Source organism: Leuciscus leuciscus, assembly GCF_965113295.1.
Source record: "Leuciscus leuciscus genome assembly, chromosome: 24".
Taxonomy (NCBI): domain Eukaryota; kingdom Metazoa; phylum Chordata; class Actinopteri; order Cypriniformes; family Leuciscidae; genus Leuciscus; species Leuciscus leuciscus.
This window is the reverse complement of record NC_138723.1, coordinates 32,132,920-32,152,394: the sequence shown is the minus strand read 5'-3', so window position 1 is coordinate 32,152,394 and position 19,475 is coordinate 32,132,920. Positions and strand designations below refer to the sequence as shown.

Genomic DNA, 19,475 nt, shown 5'->3' with positions numbered 1-19,475 from the left:
TTGACAACAAAAATAAATCATTTCCATCAAATTAAACAACATTATTGAATTAAAATATAGTACATTAATTTCATTGATTTTTTTTTTTTTTTTTTTTTGTCATTTTTGGCGGACACGCGAAGATCACCCGAGGGTTACCCTGGTAATATGAGTGATATTAATGTTTGCATGCGATACACACACAGATTGTCCTGCTGTGACATATATAACATGTCTTTATCTTACTATTAAATAAAACCACTTCTCATGAAGAAACAAGAACATGGTCTTCTTTTTATTTAATGATGCATTCTTTACAACAACTTGCATAAAACATTCTTCATTCTTTCAAGCAGACTTATGTATTTGTATAAATTAAATATAGATTGAATGACTTTAATAGCTTTAACAAGGATAAGTCAAAAACAGTGATTTTCTGTTCTGATGTTTGATCGGGTTTATTAGAGGCTGCTGTCGATCCAATATACTGATACACACCCGATATTCTTGTTCATATTTCTGCTTCATACGCATTTTTTAGCGTGTTATGAGACATGTCCCAGGACATCATTCTGACGGGATCTCTTCCCGAATCCCTCCTTAACATCTTCCTCTCGTTTTTATTCGTTTATGAATATTTCAATAGATTTTCGTCATAGTTTTTGTCATTCAAAACTGGTTTTTAAGTATCATATTTTATTCAGAACTAGATGTACCGCATCGCGGTACAAAATATGACCGCCGCTCAGGCCTGCACTGGCTTTCCACAAAAATAAATGACGTGGAGTAATTTGGCTGTATTGCGTGTTTATGTATATACCTAAAAAAAGTAATAGTATGTGCATGTCTGTCTGTGTGTGTGTGTGTGTGTGTGTGTGTGTGTGTGTGTGTGTGTGTGTGTGTGTGTGTGTGTGTGTGTGTGTGTGTGTATTTGTGTATGTGTGTGTCTGTGTGTGTGTGTGTGTGTGTGTGTGTGTGTGTGTGTCTGTGCGTGTATGTATGTGTGCGTACATGTGTGCGCGTGTGTGTTTGTGTGTGTGTGTGTCTGTGCATGTGGATTTGTATGTGTGTGTATGGGTGTGTGTCTGTGCGTGTGGATGTCAGTGTGTGTGCATGCTTGCGTTTGTTTGTATTCCTGCATGTGTGTGTGTGACAGTATCATCCTAAACCAGCAACCCTTCGCTCAACAGCACCATCTACAGGCCGATGAGTGTACAGTCACTAAATGTGCACATAAATGAATTTATTTTATACCCCCCCATGGATGAAATTCTACAAAACTTAGCAGAGGATACCCCCAGAGGTTGTCAAGTTAATCATACACATGAAATATGGTGCAGTTCTGAACATCTCCACTGAAGATAGGGGCGATTAAAGCAGAATAATATTGCATTTTCATTTTTTATGGGAGGGGCGCAAATCACAAATGAGTGATTATGGGCTAGGTTGATGTGCCATAAAAATTTCTTCATCCTCGGTGCCACGGTTCAGGTAGTTATTTAGGAAAAACTGCATTTTTTTGGGTTTGGGGGGGCCCAGCGCGGGGGGGGGGGCCCAGCGCGGGGGGGGGGGGGGGGAGTGGCCCCCGGGGACCAAACGAAATTTTTCCGTAGAAGTCTAGTGGGGCTACATGCCCACCAAATTTCATGTTCCCCGGTGTTTCGGTGTCCCTGGTATCGTTGACGAAAAATTTACGGGGGCCCCAGCGCAGGGGGGGGAAGTGGCCCCCGGGGACCAAACGAAATTTTTCCGTAAAAGTCTAGTAGACCAACATACCATAAAAATTTCTTCATCCTCGGTGCCACGGTTCAGGTAGTTATTTAGGAAAAACTGCATTTTTGGGGGTTTGGGGGGGCCCAGCGCGGGGGGGGAGTGGCCCCCAGGGACCAAACGAAATTTTTCCGTAGAAGTGTAGTGGGGCTACATGCCCACCAAATTTCATGTTCCCCGGTGCTTCGGTGTCCCTGGTATCGTTGACGAAAAATTTACGGGGGCCCCAGCGCGGGGAGGGGGGAGTGGCCCCCGGGGACCAAATGAAATTTTTCCGTAAAAGTCTAGTAGACGAACATACCATAAAAATTTCTTCATCCTCGGTGCCACGGTTCAGGTAGTTATTTAGGAAAAACTGCATTTTTTGGGGTTTGGGGGGGCCCAGCGCGGGGGGGGAGTGGCCCCCGGGGACCAAACGAAATTTTTCCGTAGAAGTCTAGTGGGGCTACATGCCCACCAAATTTCATGTTCCCCGGTGTTTCGGTGTCCCTGGTATCGTTGACGAAAAATTTACGGGGGCCCCAGCGCGGGGGGGGAAGTGGCCCCCGCGGACCAAACGAAATTTTTCCGTAAAAGTCTAGTAGACCAACATACCATAAAAATTTCTTCATCCTCGGTGCCACGGTTCAGGTAGTTATTTAGGAAAAACGGCATTTTTTTGGGTTTGGGGGGGCCCAGCGCGGGGGGGGAGTGGCCCCCGGGGACCAAACGAAATTTTTCCTTAGAAGTCTAGTGGGGCTACATGCCCACCAAATTTCATGTTCCCCGGTGTTTCGGTGTCCCTGGTATCGTTGACGAAAAATTCAGTAAGGTGACGAAAAAAAAAAAAAAAAAAACTTTGACAATCCCTATATGACCGGCTAGCTACGCTAGCGGCGGTCATAATAACTGCTAACATGTCTTCGTTTCAATGTTGTCAGCCATAAATATAGCCTACTACATTATATTCACGTTACAACCTGAGAGGGCATTGATGTCTGTTCTCCGACTAAGAATGTCTCATTAGGAAACTCGTGTTTACACCAGTTCTGAGCGCGTGACGAGCATACATCGAGTGTTTACATCAGGTAAAGTTTATGCATCTCATTATAATCTCATTCTGAAGAGGCATCCTGGAAACGTGAAGGGTTTCTGAATCATAATGAACTGTAAGAGGTTCAACCAGGCGCTCAGGTAAAGTTATAAAGTCCGTGAGAGGTGCTCTTGGGGTAGGGAAAAAATCCAAAGAAACGAAAAACAGGTCCATGCAGGCACTCAGTCAAATGTTCAATGAGGAGAAGGATAAACTTTAAAAAGCCTTTATTTAGTATGGCTCAAGTCAGTTTAAAAATACACGAGCCAACATGTTTCGACCAACAAGTGGTCTTCTTCAGGGCAAAGAACCAAGTCTTTGCCCTGAAGAAGAACCAAGTCTTTGCCCTAAAGAAGAAGCAAGTCTTTGCCCTGAAGAAGAAGCAAGGCTTTGCCCTGAAGAAGACCACTTGTTGGTCGAAACATGTTGGCTCGTGTATTTTTAAACTGACTTGAGCCATACTAAATAAAGGCTTTCTAAAGTTTATCCTTCTCCTCATTGAACATGTGACTGAGTGCCTGTGACCTGTTTTTCGTTTCTTTGGGTTTCTGAATCATTTGAATGTCAGTTGGGGAAACTCTTCATCTGTGGAGACAGCCGGAAATGTTCCTGCTCTGATGAAACACTGTGTGTGTGTGTGTGTGTGTGTGTGTGTGTTGAACAGACCCTCAGGTTGATCGTGTTTTTACACGGAATCTCTTGATTCTCCGGAGCTTTTGAAGAAACACGACACACACACACACACACACACACACACACACGACACACACACACACATTCGCACGCGATCAGACGCTGACCTTCAGCTTGTGTGTGTCCGTGAACAGTGTTATCTAGAGTTAGAGACGTGATTTACACACATTAAACACATCACAGCTGCTCGAATCTCTGAAGAATGATGATAATCTGAGGCGCATTCTTCATGCATCATGGAAACAGTGTTTACTCGCTTTCCTTTAAAGAGGCATCAGAAACATCATAAAGAGTTAAAGAGGCATCAGAATGTCAAGAATGTGTCGTCATGTTTATATCTAGTGTTTCTCTGGAAACTTCCGTCGTCGGGTCTGTTCGACTCTTTCATTTAAAGCAGGAACTACAAAAGACAACAACACAAAATCGGCAAATTAACCAAGAAAATGTCTCTTTTAGCTCGAGCTGTAATTTAACACAATCTTATGTTCACGATTTTGTGATTTCAGTTCGTTTATTTTATTTCATGTAATGATTTTTGGTAACACTTTATTTTAGTGTCCTTGTTACATATGTTAGGCTACATGTACTTACTACTATAGTAATAACAGTTAATTATGCATAATTACATACAATTAACCCTCAACAAAATCCTAATCCTATAGTAAGTACATGTAGTTAATTAATATTACGCAGCACTAAAATATATAATTACACTGTAACAATGACACCTTAAAATGAAGTGTAACCTGATTTTTTTTAATGGTTTTAGTTTTTTCGGTTTCGTTTAAAAAGGAAGAATAATTCAGTGGAAGAATTTGGCCTGTAATTATAAGACATTGTGCTTCTCCTGCAGTGTTTCTCTAGAAGCTTCAGTCACGGCCCTGTCTGACACGAGCTCAAGAGAAAAGAAGTTAATATTTCAGTAATTTAACACCACATTCTTACTATCACGATTCATTCATTTCATCTGCTTTCACATCATGTCATAATTACTGTATTTAAGAGATTAGGACTTGAGAGATCATGACCTCGCAGAAGCAGAACTCGTGAACTGTCGTTGATCGTGTTGCCATAGAAACGCATAATTCCGAGTCCGAGAACATCTCCGAGTTGGCGCGACATTTAATTTTTCAAATAAATAGCTACATAAATAAATATACGAATAAATGTAATAAATAAAATAAACAAATATAAATATACAAAGAAATTTAAAAAATAAATGTAAAAAACAAAAATAAATGAGTATTTATACTTTTATTTCCTTAGGCCATTTATTTATAATTGTATTATTTTTTTACACTTCTATGTATGTGCATTTGTTTTTGTTTTTACATTTCTTCGTATATGTATTTATTTCTGTATTTATTTATTATTTTGGCAGCTTTGGAATTCCATAGTAAAGACAGTAAAAACTCAAGCAACATAAAATGATACAAACTTTATTGAAACGCATATAACATTACAAACACAAAGCAATTAAAAAAATCACAGTATAATTTGATTCAGATTCACATTGGGATTTCCAGCAGTGAGCGATACAGAGTTCATAACCAGACAATAATGCATATCAGATTACAGTTCATAACTCACATGACAACTAAATGAATGTGCATTCCAGAGGGATTTGCATGTTTGTCTGAGGAGTGAGATGATGTCAGAACCTCTGGAGATGAATCTAGTTGGACTAGATGCCAGTTTTAGTTGATGTGGAGTGTGTGTGTGTGTCAGTGGGTCCGACTCGCTGTAAGACGCTCACACACCCGTGGTAACTCAGGCATCGGGTCAGTGGCTTCTCCTCGGTCAGTTTTCCACTCGCTGGATCAAACGCCCAGATCCGATCAACAGCAGAAGAAGACTCGTTCCGACCCCCGACAACATACACCTTCCCTTCACACGCCGTCAGTCCACAGCCCTCCTGAAACACACACACACACACAGGTCTGGTTCACTATCTTTGTGGGGACTCTCCATAGACGTAATGGTTTTTATACTGTACAAACTGTATATTTTGTCCCCTTACACTAACCCTACCCCTAAACCTACCCATCACACACACACACACACACACACACACACACACACACACACACACACACACACACACACACACACACACACTAACCCTACCCCTAAACCTACCCATCACACACACACACACACACACACACACACACACACACACACACACACACACACACACACACACACACACTAACCCTACCCCTAAACCTACCCATCACACACACACACACACACACACACACACACACACACTAACCCTACCCCTAAACCTACCCATCACACACACACACACACACACACACACACACACACACACACACACACACACACACACACACACACACACACACACACACACACACACACACACACACACACACTAACCCTACCCCTAAACCAACCTACCCATCACACACACACACACACACACACACACACACACACACACACACACACACACACACACACACACACACACACACACACTAACCCTACCCCTAAACCTACCCATCTCACACACACACACACACACACACACACACACACACACACACACACACTAACCCTACCCCTAAACCTACCTATCACACACACACACACACACACACACACACACACACACACACACACACACACACACACACACACACACACACACACACACACTAACCCTACCCCTAAACCTACCCATCACACACACACACACACACACACACACACACACACACACACACACTAATCCGACCCCTAAACCTACCCATCTCACACACACACACACACACACACACACACACACACACACACACACACACACACACACACACACACACACACACACTAACCCAAGAACACGTCTCAATGGCGACATGTAGCGCCGCTGTGCTTCGGGCGACCCGAGTTCAAGTCCGGCTCGAAACTCGTGATTAGTACAGAAAAATACTTTTTGACAGGTAAATTTCCACACGCCCAATCATGATTTCTGAACTTCTCTTAGATGTAACCTATGTTTCAAACTTAGCAATTGTGAATATTAGTATATACCATGGGCGTCGGAAAAGTGGGTGGGTCCTCCCCCAGAAAAATGTTACTGGAGTAAATACCATTTCATGTATTCTGGTGCCTTTTAATTAAACAAGTAAACTAAACTCCACTTCACGTCGGGCGGTTCTTTGCCTCCACGTTGTGCATTTAATGCACAGCTCTCTGTGGATTATCCCGCTAATACCATGGTCATTTGCCAGCAATGACAACTTAAAGCTGTTATTGATTTTTGCAACGCAATATTTGACTGGAAGGCAGTGGCGGCTGGTGAAAAATATCTTAGCGCCCTCTATTGGCCAGCCGCCCCTGCTGGAAGGGTACAACGGGCGGTTACTTTCGTCAGTTGCGGCTCGTTGAGAAATATAATGTAGCGATTCAGCGGAAATGGAGTTGAATTTATTAGGGAATTCCTCAAGTGGAATGGATTTGACTGACGGCGCTCTGAAAAGCGAACAGACAAATGCGCTGAATTAGAGACGGTAAAAGTGAGTGGGTATAATATCACTGGTTCATATACAATGGTTCCGACGCCCATGCGATACGTTTACTTCTCTCAAACTCCAGTCCGCCGTTACATTGGGGTACTTGCCCTAAGCGTGTGCACATCTCTGAGGGAAAATGGTTTCTGGTCCAGTGTGTTTTTCCAGTGCAGTGACTGTGTGTGTGTGTGTGTGTGTGTGTGTGTGTGTGTTTCTCTCACCACTCTGACGGGCAGCACCGCAGCAGAACTCCAGGTGTCTTTACTGGGCGAGTAACAGAAGATCTGGTCCAGCAAGCCTCCGGTAACGTAGATGCAGCCGTTGAGTGTGACGGCGCTGATGGAGCGGTGAGAGAACGGGCAGTTCGACACAAACGACCATCGGTTGGTCACCGGGTCATAACACTGCACCTGGGACAGGAATTAATACTTCATACATAGGCTTTAAAACACACAAATGAACAAAATTCAATTTGTGAAGAAAAAAAACCCCGGACAAAATTCAGTAATATTATTGATTCGGCTGCACTGAGAACAAAACCCAATTTGAATAATGACACAATTGAGCAGCTTATATCTGAGTGGAACTTTACAGTTATTGAACTAAACTGAATCAATAAGAAATCAACAGGAATATTAAACAATATTTAATATCTAAATGGTTTAATCTTAATGTCGCAATGAAAAGTGCAGATCTTCCATATTGTGATGTTTATCCAAGTATAACGGATTATCAAAAACGAAAACATGTGGGGCGGGGCTAGGTTCTGTGCGTCAGTTGTTTATTGGCTGTTGAGATGTGGGTGTGATTCTCAACAGTGTATGCAGATGAGCGTGAGCTTCAGGGGCGGAACTTGACACTGGGTCCTGGTTTGGGTTAGCGGTGCTGGTCTCACCTGGCTAGTGTTGGCATGTTCGCTCACGTGTTGGCTTGTTAACTAGTCTCTTCTGGTTAGTGTTGGCGTGTTCGCACATGTGTTGGTGTGTTAACTAGTCTCACCTGGTTAGTGTTGGCGTGTTCGCTCACATGTTGGTGTGTTAACTAGTCTCACCTGGTTAGTGTTGCCGTGTTCGCTCACGTGTTGGCGTGTTCACTAGTCTCACCTGGTTAGTGTTGGCGTGTTCGCACATGTGTTGGCGTGTTCACTAGTCTCACCTGGTTAGTGTTGGCGTGTTCGCACATGTGTTGGCGTGTTAACTAGTCTCACCTGGTTAGTGTTGGCGTGTTTGCTCACATGTTGGCATGTTAACTAGTCTCACCTGGTTAGTGTTGGCGTGTTTGCTCACATGTTGGCGTGTTCACTAGTCTCACCTGGTTAGTGTTGGCGTGTTAACTAGTCTCACCTGGTTAGTGTTGGCGTGTTTCGCACACATGTTAGCGTGTTCACTAGTCTCACCTGGTTAGTGTTGGCGTGTTCGCTCACATGAGTTGGCGTGTTAACTAGTCTCACCTGGTTAGTGTTGGCGTGTTCGCTCATGTGTTGGCGTGTTCACTAGTCTCACCTGGTTAGTGTTGGCGTGTTCGCTCATGTGTTGGCGTGTTCACTAGTCTCACCTGGTTAGTGTTGGCGTGTTCGCTCATGTGTTGGCGTGTTCACTAGTCTCACCTGGTTAGTGTTGGCGTGTTCGCTCATGTGTTGGCGTGTTCACTAGTCTCACCTGGTTAGTGTTGGCATGTTCACTCATGTGTTGGCGTGTTAACTAGTCTCACCTGGTTAGTGTTGGCGTGTTCGCTCATGTGTTGGCGTGTTCACTAGTCTCACCTGGTTAGTGTTGGCGTGTTCGCTCATGTGTTGGCGTGTTCACTAGTCTCACCTGGTTAGTGTTGGCGTGTTCGCTCATGTGTTGGCGTGTTCACTAGTCTCACCTGGTTAGTGTTGGCGTGTTCGCTCATGTGTTGGCGTGTTCACTAGTCTCACCTGGTTAGTGTTGGCGTGTTCGCTCATGTGTTGGCGTGTTAACTAGTCTCACCTGGTTAGTGTTGGCGTGTTCGCTCACGGCTCCTCCGATGGCATACAGTTTCCCGGCGCAGCTGCTCAGAGCGGCAGAACTCACGGGTATCAGCAGGTCAGAGACGCTCGTCCAGGTGTTCTCATGCGGACTGTAACACTCCACGCTGGACAGACGCTCACGACCGTTATAACCGCCGGCCACATACAGCTACACACACACACACACACACACACACACACACACACACACACACATTAGCACATGAACCACAGAACACCTGCTGCTGTTGGGCAGCGAACGAGTCAAATGAATCAGTTCGTTCGTTCTTGAGTTTGATGCTGAAATGAGCCTCACCTTCCCACACATGGACACCATCTTGTGCCTCCATCTGCCTTTGTTCAGCCCGCGGACTCGGACCCACTGGTTGAGCTGCGTCATGTAGCGCCACACGTCAGCGCTGTTCAGCTGTCCGCCTGCACACACACGTCACACACAACACACACCTGTCAGCACAACCCCTTAGACATACAATACGCTCCTCAAGATTTTAAGTCAATATTTTAACAACACGTTTGCATGTTCACATTTCTTCTTGATGGTCACATGCAAGTTAGATCAAATGTTGAATCTTTTATTTTTAGTAATGTTTAGTGATTAGTGTTATTTTCAAAGTTTTATATACAGGACGGTTCAAAATAAAGGTTCCAAAAGTATTATAATGTATTATATTATATTATATTATATTATAGCCTTTCAACAACTCATTTTGGAAACTGTATTGTATTAACAACAACAACTCTCAAAATAAAAAAAAGAAAGTCATGCATGTTTGATGTTTGGAGTAAGCGGGTAAGTGAAGCATGACAAGCGGGTGACAGTATGATGTTTTGTCTGATCTTACAGATAGCCATGAGATCACAATCACACACACACGTTCATCTCCTGATTCGATCCAGATAAGACTCTCTGGAATCACGTGTCAAAACATTCCATGCTGATGCCGGAGCTGATAGAGTAACACTGAAGACCTGATTCCAGCACGAGCAGCGCTACACACATCTGTTATACCTGAGAGATAAATGTCGTTCTGAAGTTCACAGGCTGCAAACTCAGATTTGGAGTATCCGGGCAGAACGTTGGCCGAGAGCCATTCCCTGGACTCCATATTCAGCTTCTCCATGAAGGACAGTCTGGAGAAACCGTGCTTATCACAGCCACCGATTACGAAGATCATCTCGGCCCAGCCACAGCTCCTGAAACACACAGGCATGCGGGTTTACATTCAGTGATGTTATTGATTTACCTGAAGGAGAACAAGACCAGCAGAGACGGCATTTGTTTCAGTTTTTTTTTCCTGTGCATCTGCTTTGAAACACTGTATAAAGTGCTGAAGCGGCGGGACTCCCCAATCCTGGAATCGAATACTTGTGATCAGGAATCAGATACTTGTTATAAAATAAAAATTTCGATTCCTCTTATCAATTCCTTTGTGAGCATTTCAATATGACTTTAAACCATTCAAGCGTGAGACGACTTCTTTTTCATTTGTATCAGTATATTGGATCCATGCAGCTCTTAAAGTGACAGCAGCCTAATATTCCTGCTCTATAATAACACTAATATTCCTGGTCTATAATAACACTAATATTCCCGCTCTATAATAACACTAATATTCCCGCTCTATAATAACACTAATATTCCTGCTCTATAATAACACTAATATTCCCGCTCTATAATAACACTAATATTCCTGCTCTATAATAACACTAATATTCCCGCTCTATAATAACACTAATATTCCTGCTCTATAATAACACTAATATTCCTGCTCTATAATAACACTAATATTCCTGCTCTATAATAACACTAATATTCCTGCCGTCTCTATAATAACACTAATATTCCTGCTCTATAATAACACTAATATTCCTGCTCTATAATAACACTAATATTCCCACTCTATAATAACACTAAATTCCTGCTATAATAACACTAATATTCCTGCTATAATAACACTAATATTCCTGCTCTATAATAAAACTAATATTCCTGCTCTATAATAAAACTAATATTCCTGCTCTATAATAACACTAATATTCCCGCTCTATAATAACACTAATATTCCTGCTGTCGTCTAATAACATCTATAATAACACTAATCAAACAACAAAAGACAAAGAGAAAATTCACTCGTTCTTCACTGAATAACTTTTGTAATTATATTTATGTATATTTTATTTATAAAATTTAAAATATATAGTTTTGATTACAGTTTCTGAACCTAAAAATCTTAAAACACTGTTTATTTCAGTCGTATCTTTGTTCAGTTATGTGTAAAAGAACAAATAAAAAAGTAGCAATCCTAACAAATACTTGTGTGTTTACTTGTCTTAAATAATGCTTGACATGTATATTAGTTCGGCTAGTTGTTCTTCTATGGTGTTTTTAAACCCCAGGGAAAAGTTCCTTGTGTAAGAGTTCTTTAGCCTGTTTGTGTTCATGATATTCAGATATGATTTCACGAGTTCCTTTGCCCATATAATCTTTAAGCTAATAAGGTTAAGCGTATTTGACTTGCTGTCCGCAGTGGAGGGTTTGAGGAAGAGCTAAGATAAACCCCCAGTGGGACTACTAATGCTTGGATGAGGAGTCTGGTAGCAAGATGCCTAAGTTCTGCAGGTGGAGCTGGGGAGGTGGAGGGACGCCAGAACAGCCGATAAAGCGATCTGGACTCACCGGCGGGGTCTGGTTCGCTCCGACTGCACCTCCCGCCCGTACGCCCGGTACACGCGTGCCTCCTGAAGCAGCGGCCGGATCTCCGGGCACTCCAGCACCAGCTTGTCCGCCTCCAGCGTGCCGGCGAAGAACCCGGGATCCAGGAGCGGCAGACGCAGCGTCTCCAACAGCTCCCGGAGCGCTCCGGTCCTCTGGTCCGGTCGGTGGTGGACCCATCGGAGCGCAGCCGTCACCAGAACCTCCTCGCTCACCAGCATCCGTTCGCATCCCAGCAGCCCCAGCACTCGCTCCCGGCCCAGATCCAGGAACTCCTCGTGTTGGAGCACCTGCTGGAAGTCCCGGTACAGGATTGACTGGCACTGATCCTGCAGCGGCTTCAGGGAGTACGAGCCCGCGAAGTCCATGAGCCCGAGGCAGTTCGAGTGGCAGACGCGCTCCTGGAGGAACTGCACGCAGGCTCGAGAAAGCTGGGATACTTGCAGCCGGTCGGCGGCCTGGAAGTAGGGGTGTAACAATAGTCAAGTCAAACATTCACATATATATATATCGCTTTTAACAATATAGATTTGGGAAATTAAAGTAACAGAGATAGTTTGGGCTTTACAGCAGAGGTGTAAAGAGGTTCAGAAAGTAAAAGTCCTCCTCAGTATTTTGTTCCAATCACCTGGATTTGCTCATTAGCACAGTTTTTCAGACAGAACTAATTAGTGAAATTAGCTGACAGAGTTCATGGGTGGAATAAACATATGGCAGGACTTTTACTTTCTGACCCCTGGACTTTACACCTCTGCTTTACAGCAGCTCTAGAATACAGTTATTGTCCAGATAAAGTTAGTTTTGATTGATTCACTTCCGTTGCAAAGATCATTAGTTATTAGCTTAGCGGCCGCTAACACACACCGTTCTCACAGAAAACCCTTCATGCGATCCTGCCGCTCATCCGCACATTAACAGTGTTTGGGGCTCGAGAACGCAGTGGAATAGGTTCCAAGGTGCAAGCGGTGAAAAATTTGAAAAACGTTATCATCTCCGTGTAAACTTCAAAATCGCGAATCTGTGAAAACGCTGACGGCGTGCACATGCGTTTCAATTAAGGTTACAAAGATTAACAAACGTTCATGTTAAATATTATTGAGTTCATAAAAATGTAACTGGCTGTGTAAACTTGGCACATAATATCTAAATATCGATAAACCAATCGCTATAGCCCTGAATCGAATCGAATGGTAATCGCATCACAGAATTTTTTGAGGTGTCGGCTAATATCGTGTCGCTGGCTGATAGCGGTGGAACGGATCACAAAATTCACAGATCGGATCATTTACGTTTTTTGAGCCACGGATCGGATAATTTTTCGGATCAGCAATTTTTTAAATAAATAAATATATTTTCGAATATATATTTGGAGGGATGCAACTTTGCTTTTCATTTATTATTTAAAGCTCACTTGCAGTTCTTCGATACCACATCAAAAACTACTAGACTAACTGATAAAGTTCACACATTATTAAAACAAGTGAACAGTCAGTAACAAAATAAGAACAAATACACAAATTACAAGCAGAGATGAAGACTAAATAACAAAGTTACAAAGTCTAACAGTATATTCAGGTACATTAATAATTAAGACTAAATGTAAAATAACACTATTTGCTCACTGTAGAAATTAAATATAGGTTCATCTTTGTTAAAGCTGTATTTTGTTGTTTTATTAACATTAATGACTGACGACAGCAGGAATATTAGGCTACTGTCACTTTAAGACAGAATATACTGACACACATCCGGTTTCTTTCTGAACTGTTCACTTCTGACAGAACCGAGAGAACACTCGCCGAGACGGGCATATAGACGGGTGTTTAGACATCATTTTGTGTCAAAAAGAGGAATCAATTCGGTGTTCGAGCGCTGACTAAAACACGCCTCTCTCTCTCTCTCTCTCTCTCTCTCTCTCTCTCTCTCTCTCTCTCTCTCTCTCTCTCTCTCATCAGGTGTGTGTGCACAGATAACGCGTGAGTCACGATTTTCGCCTCTTCTTCCGCGTTTGAAATTGTTTGAATGTGTAAATTGGCAAGATAAAACATGTCTAAATTAAAAACTTTCATTCTATGATTGTTACATTTGTTAAATCAAATGCGTGCCGAACCGTGGGGGAGCTGATCCGTACGGATCACGATCAACTGCGATCTGTTGCACTTCTACTGGCTGAGAGAATCGATATCATATCGCGATGAACTGTCCGATTTACACCCCTACCTGGAAGACGCTCTCCACGTTCTCCTCGTCCAGCGTCAGCCGGCCCTCATACATGAAGTCCAGCAGCTGATCCATGGCCTTCCCGGAGATTCCCGTGAGCGTGACCACGGCCTGCCGGCTCTCCCGGAAGCCGCTGCTGAACATCGAGCAGAAGAACTCGCTGCTAGCGCACAGGGATGCGCGGTGACACGGGAACTCACATCCGTCCACCTGCAGAACCACGTCTGTGAAGGTGCCGCTCCGTCTGTATCCGTTCAGAACCTGCAGGATGTGCTCGGCATGACACGAGCCCGAGCAGAAGCCGACCTTTGACCTGCCGTTAATCAGCTCGCCGTTGCTGTCGAAGCCCATTCTGAGGAACCAACAGTTGGTAACAATTCTTCATATTTGAAAGCAGATAACTGATAATTCTTTATGTTTGAAAACCGATAATTCTTTATATTTGAAAGCCGATAACCGATAATTCTTTATATTTGAAAACCGATAATTCTTTATATTTGAAAGCCGATAAATCTTTATATTTGAAAGCCGAAACCGATAATTCTTTATATTTGAAAGCCGATAACCGATAATTCTTTATATTTGAAAACCAATAATTCTTTATATTTGAAAGCCGATAATTCTTTATATTTGAAAGCCGAAACCGATAATTCTTTATATTTGAAAGCCGAAACTTATATTTCTTTATATTTGAAAACCGATAATTCTTTATATTTGAAAGCCGAAACTGATAATTCTTTATATTTGAAAGCCGAAACTGATAATTCTTTATATTTGAAAACCGATAATTCTTTATATTTGAAAGCCGATAACCGATAATTCTTTATATTTGAAAACCGATAATTCTTTATATTTGAAAGCCGAAACTGATAATTCTTTATATTTGAAAGCCGAAACCGATAATTCTTTATATTTGAAAGCCGAAACCGATAATTCTTTATATTTGAAAGCCGATAACCGATAATTCTTTATATTTGAAAGCCGATAATTCTTTATATTTAAAAGCCGATAACCGATAATTCTTTATATTTTAAAGCAGATAACTGATAATTCTTTATATTTGAAAGCAGATAACTGATAATTCTTTATATTTGAAAGCCGATAACTGATAATTCTTTATATTTGAAAGCAGATAACTGATCATTCTTTATATTTGAAAGCTGACAACCGATAATTCTTTATATTTGAAAGCCGATAACTGATAATTCTTTATATTTTAAAGCCGACAACCGATAATTCTTTATATATGAAAGCCGATAACTGATAATTCTTTATATTTTAAAGCAGATAACATTACAGAAGTAACGCCTGAACACAGAGAACGCTCACAGTCGATGGATCGTTTTTCATTCTGAGTAGAAAACTCCAGATGTCACAAAATGGCAGTTACTGAACATAACAACAAAAGCACTGATAAAACAGAGTAAATACAGCTGGAAAACAGAGTAAATACAGCTGGAAAACAGAGTAAATACAGCTGGAAAACAGTGTAAAATCAACCTCATTAATTATTCAAGCCCCAGTGAATGTTGAGAAGGTTTTACCTAAATTTTATAGCGTAGATATTTATGCTTTAATCTCTACAAGCTTGAATTGAGGACTGATATAGAATATAGAATTCTTGTCTTGTCGAACCTTTTCATGTAGAAATCAAGTGTTTTTATTTCTGTAGTGTTTACAGAATCATTTTATATGCAGTAAATGCATCTTGATTTAAGAATGTTTAGATATCTGTGAAATATAAAGAAACACTGAAGAGGGAAATCATTGACTAAAACTCTAATCAAATGTAAAGACTAGCGATGCACGATATATATCAGCCATCATATCAGTATCGGCCGAAATATGTTCATTTGTAATGTTATCGGCTGGATAAGAAAATTTGTCCGATATATTAAAACCGATAAATAATGTATTATTTCCTTCAGCTGAGACTCTTCAGATGCCACTGTTCATGATGGTTTAGAATTGCTTGAAATATGATTTTCACTTTCGCTTTTGTAATCAGGCTCTCAAAAATTATAAAAAACGTGGATTTAGATTTATCAGCCAATATATCGGTTATCGGCTTTCAAATATAAAGAACTTTTAACTAAGTAGAAATGAATCAACCTTTTACTGGCCAAGTTAAAGTTACTGTTTTCTTTGTTAATTTTACTTAACTTAGTAAAGTAGAGTTTACTTAATTCCATAGCGAGATTGCTTAAAAAAATCTGTTTGCAAAAACTTGCGAAAGAAAAATGTAATAAATTTGACATTGTTATTTTTTCAGTGTGTAGAAACAAACTGAGTGACGATATTAAGTCTTGTTTACTGAAGAAATATGATCAAAATGACGTGAGTTTATGCTTATATATAATATATCTGTCAGCGGGGTCTGTCTGACTGGCAGATATTAAGATGTTGTTTTTAATACATTTAATAAATATATAATTGAAATAAAAATAAGTTTACAGGCTTTTCTTATATTTAATTTTGTTTCAGTTAATGTTTATTTTATTCCAATAACAAATACGTTTTAATGAACTTTAATAACCCTGTGTAGTTGACATACTAAGTTTAATGAGCTCATATTAATTACAAGAAAACATTGGATAGAAATTATGGAACAGGAATTTAAAATATTGAAGATTAAAAATGATGAAACAATACCATCTTTTAAAAAGTCACATTATGCATCAAGTGTCCGATCAACCAGAAGCTGACACAGGGTTAGGGTTAGACAGACAGACATTAGATTAGAAGAGTTATCTCTACGCGAGCTCACCTGTGTGTGTGTGATCTCCAGATCCTTCAGTCAGTGACCGCACACTCACCTGTGACAGGCTTATACCTGTGTGGGCGGAGCTTCAGCTGCTCATCTGCATAAAGGAAACTCATGTCAATAGAAACTCATTTCCTGTTCCTTTTAAATCCACTTCCCTTCCCTGTTCTGTAGAATTACTTCTTCACTGTAAACAAGCGCTGACCTCTGACCTCTCGAACACAGCCGTGCTTCATGAGGAACTCTGCTGACAGGTTTAGATCATATCAACACAGATGGAGAATGTTGCATCTATAACTCTTATAATGTGCTTTCCTGTAGCTCAGTGGTAAGAGCATTGCGTTAACAACGCAAGGTTGTGGGTTCGATCCCAGGGGATTGCACATACCTATGTATAAATGTATAGGATAATGCAATGTAAGTCGCTTTGGATAAAAGCGTCTGCCAAATGCATAAATGTAAATGTAAATAACTCTTATAATGTGCACTTTCATAAAAGCAGCCGTGTCTGAGGTTATTGTTCATCACTCTTGTGTGCGTATATGAGCAGATCTTTATCTCTGTGTAGTTTCACTATCAGATCAGGTTAGTTGAGATTTCATCAGTAAACACACACACACACACGCACAGCAGCTCGAACGCCTCCTAAAGCTGGAGTTATCCAGTGTTTTCTGATAATAAGGAAAATCTTTCTCAATGACGTCGGCTTTATTTTAAACCAGTTTTCTTGTCATTGAAACCAGTTTCTGAAGGATTTCTTCTGAACATCTGAAGCGTCTCATACAGAAACTCACACAGAATGGCAGAAAGCTTTTATTAAAACCATAAAAGATCAGAAACATTCTGCTATAGACATTTCTTTAAGAAAGTATAGATTGTGGGTTTAGTCTCAGGGCCCTATTTTAACGATCTGAAACGCGAGTATTAAGCGCGAAACACAAGTAACTTTGTGGGCGGATCTCGGGCGCTGTTGCTATTATACCGGCGGGATAAATGACTCTCTCCGACGCTAATCTAAAATGTGTTGGTCTGAAGAGCTTCATTACTCATAGGTGTGGTTTGGGCGTAACGTGAAATAAACCAATCAGAGCGTCATCTCACATTCCCTTTAAGAGCAGGCGCGCTTGTTCCATGGCGGGTTGCTATTATAACGGCGGATTTGCCAGACGCACGCCAGGAGCGGTTCACAGCCGAGGAGACCGACGCTCTCATCAGGGCCGTAAAACACAGAGAAGTGACATTGGGGATGGAGAAACACACACAAATTAGCTTCGGTTAAACAGGCGTATGATAATTTGGGTAAATGTGTAAGCTAGATTTATGCCAATTTTTTCACATCTTCATGGACACCACAATGATTTCCCTCGTGTGGTAATATTTTTCCTTGTAATTATGTATGATTTGCAAAAATGAAAACTGCTTCTTCTGTGTAGATGAGAGAATCAAAGTGTGTGTGTGTTGTGCACACGCTACATTATGGCCAAGCATGCGTCCTTAAAATAGCATCTGAATAACATGCGCAACACGCCACTGACTTTAGACGAGGTTTCTCCTGGTCAGTGACGGAATTGTTTTCTGAAACTGCAAAATAGCACCAGGGAACGTTTGCGCCGGAACACGCCTCCTCTTTGCGCTGAACCGCCCCCGGGAGCGCAAGTTCATTCCCTAATTTACCGACGTGCGTCTGTGGAGGGAAGAGTCCGCTGTGCGCGGGTGTGAAATAGGAATGATACATGCGTCGCTGTACAAAGTCAGTTGCGCTGGGTGCGAGATAGGGCCTATAATGTACATGTGTGTATGTGTATTATTGTATTTTGTTTACCTGTCTGGTGGTAAAGTCAGTGTCTGATGTGTTATTATGATTATGATTATTATGATTATGATTATGGTAATAAGCCTGTAAATGAGCGCTGATGAACCTGAACACCTGTTGCACTTTTGCTCTTTACTTTTGGCCTCTGGACAATACTTCATGTGAGTTTTCTGGCCTATTTCTCCTGGCGGATCTTCTTTTGTCGTTTTTTTTTATTTTTGAAAATATTGAATGAAGCAATAAACTCCTTTTTAAATCAATATTTTGTGTCAGATTATTGATTTATTTGGTAGGTAGCCATGTAATAAGCGGGATAATGTAGAGCGAGGCGGTTGATATAGCGATTACACCCCCTTCAGGCTGACTCAAGATCCCTCCGCGAAGCAGAGGCCATTACACGGCTCCCTACCAAATAAATCAATAATCTGACACAAAATATTGATATTACATAAATACTTGCAGTATTGCTAAAAATGATAGAGACTGCACATTCTGTAAAATATTTTCTAAGTACAAATTCAGTGAAGTGCCTCAGGGATGTGACAAAATGCTTAGTGTACGATAGAAATAACATCATTTTATGATAAAAATAATTTAAATGCAATAATAATTTTTTATCAATTATAATGGACATACCAAAGTACTGCGAAAAGCTTCATTTAATTTTGGTTAGCCACCACTTTAAACATATGACCGAATCCCAGGAATGACTAAATACATCTTGAGTTTAGTCAACGAGTTATTGCATCATAACTGTTTTATCATTTATCTACCTGTGAATACTTCATGACACTTTACACCGTTTGTCACTTTATCATTACCTGCACTACATCCTTATTATTATACTGTGAAATAGTTTATTTTTTCATATTGTGCATTGTTTCTTATTATTCATACT

The 19,475-nt window shown here is 41.1% G+C and overlaps 1 protein-coding gene and 1 long non-coding RNA gene across 2 annotated transcripts; both read right to left on the bottom strand.

Moving 5' to 3' along the window:
- Positions 1-4,937: 4,937 nt before the first annotated feature.
- klhl35 (kelch-like family member 35) lies at positions 4,938-15,353 on the bottom strand. The gene is made up of 8 exons (XM_082158664.1): positions 15,330-15,353; positions 14,001-14,352; positions 11,745-12,238; positions 10,077-10,261; positions 9,363-9,481; positions 9,027-9,215; positions 7,278-7,466; positions 4,938-5,429 (listed from the first exon to the last, which is right to left on the bottom strand). Exons 2-8 carry the CDS (start codon positions 14,349-14,351, stop codon positions 5,199-5,201), a joined length of 1,758 nt encoding a protein of 585 aa, XP_082014790.1. The 5' UTR covers position 14,352; positions 15,330-15,353; the 3' UTR covers positions 4,938-5,198.
- On the bottom strand, positions 7,473-9,029 carry LOC309489839. Its single transcript, XR_014202538.1, has 3 exons — positions 8,975-9,029; positions 8,368-8,399; positions 7,473-7,951 (listed from the first exon to the last, which is right to left on the bottom strand). It is a non-coding gene; the product is annotated as an uncharacterized lncRNA (long non-coding RNA).
- Positions 15,354-19,475: the final 4,122 nt, after the last annotated feature.

Coding starts and splice junctions, on each gene's coding strand:
- klhl35 (XM_082158664.1), bottom strand. CDS start 14,351: ATGGGCTTCGACAGCAACGGCGAGCTGATTAACGGCAGGTCAAAGGTC. Junction 9,216..9,362: donor TGGTGTCCATGTGTGGGAAG/GTGAGGCTCATT, acceptor GTGTGTGTGTAG/CTGTATGTGGCCGGCGGTTA. Junction 5,430..7,277: donor CGGTGCTGCCCGTCAGAGTG/GTGAGAGAAACA, acceptor TGTGTGTTTCAG/GAGGGCTGTGGACTGACGGC.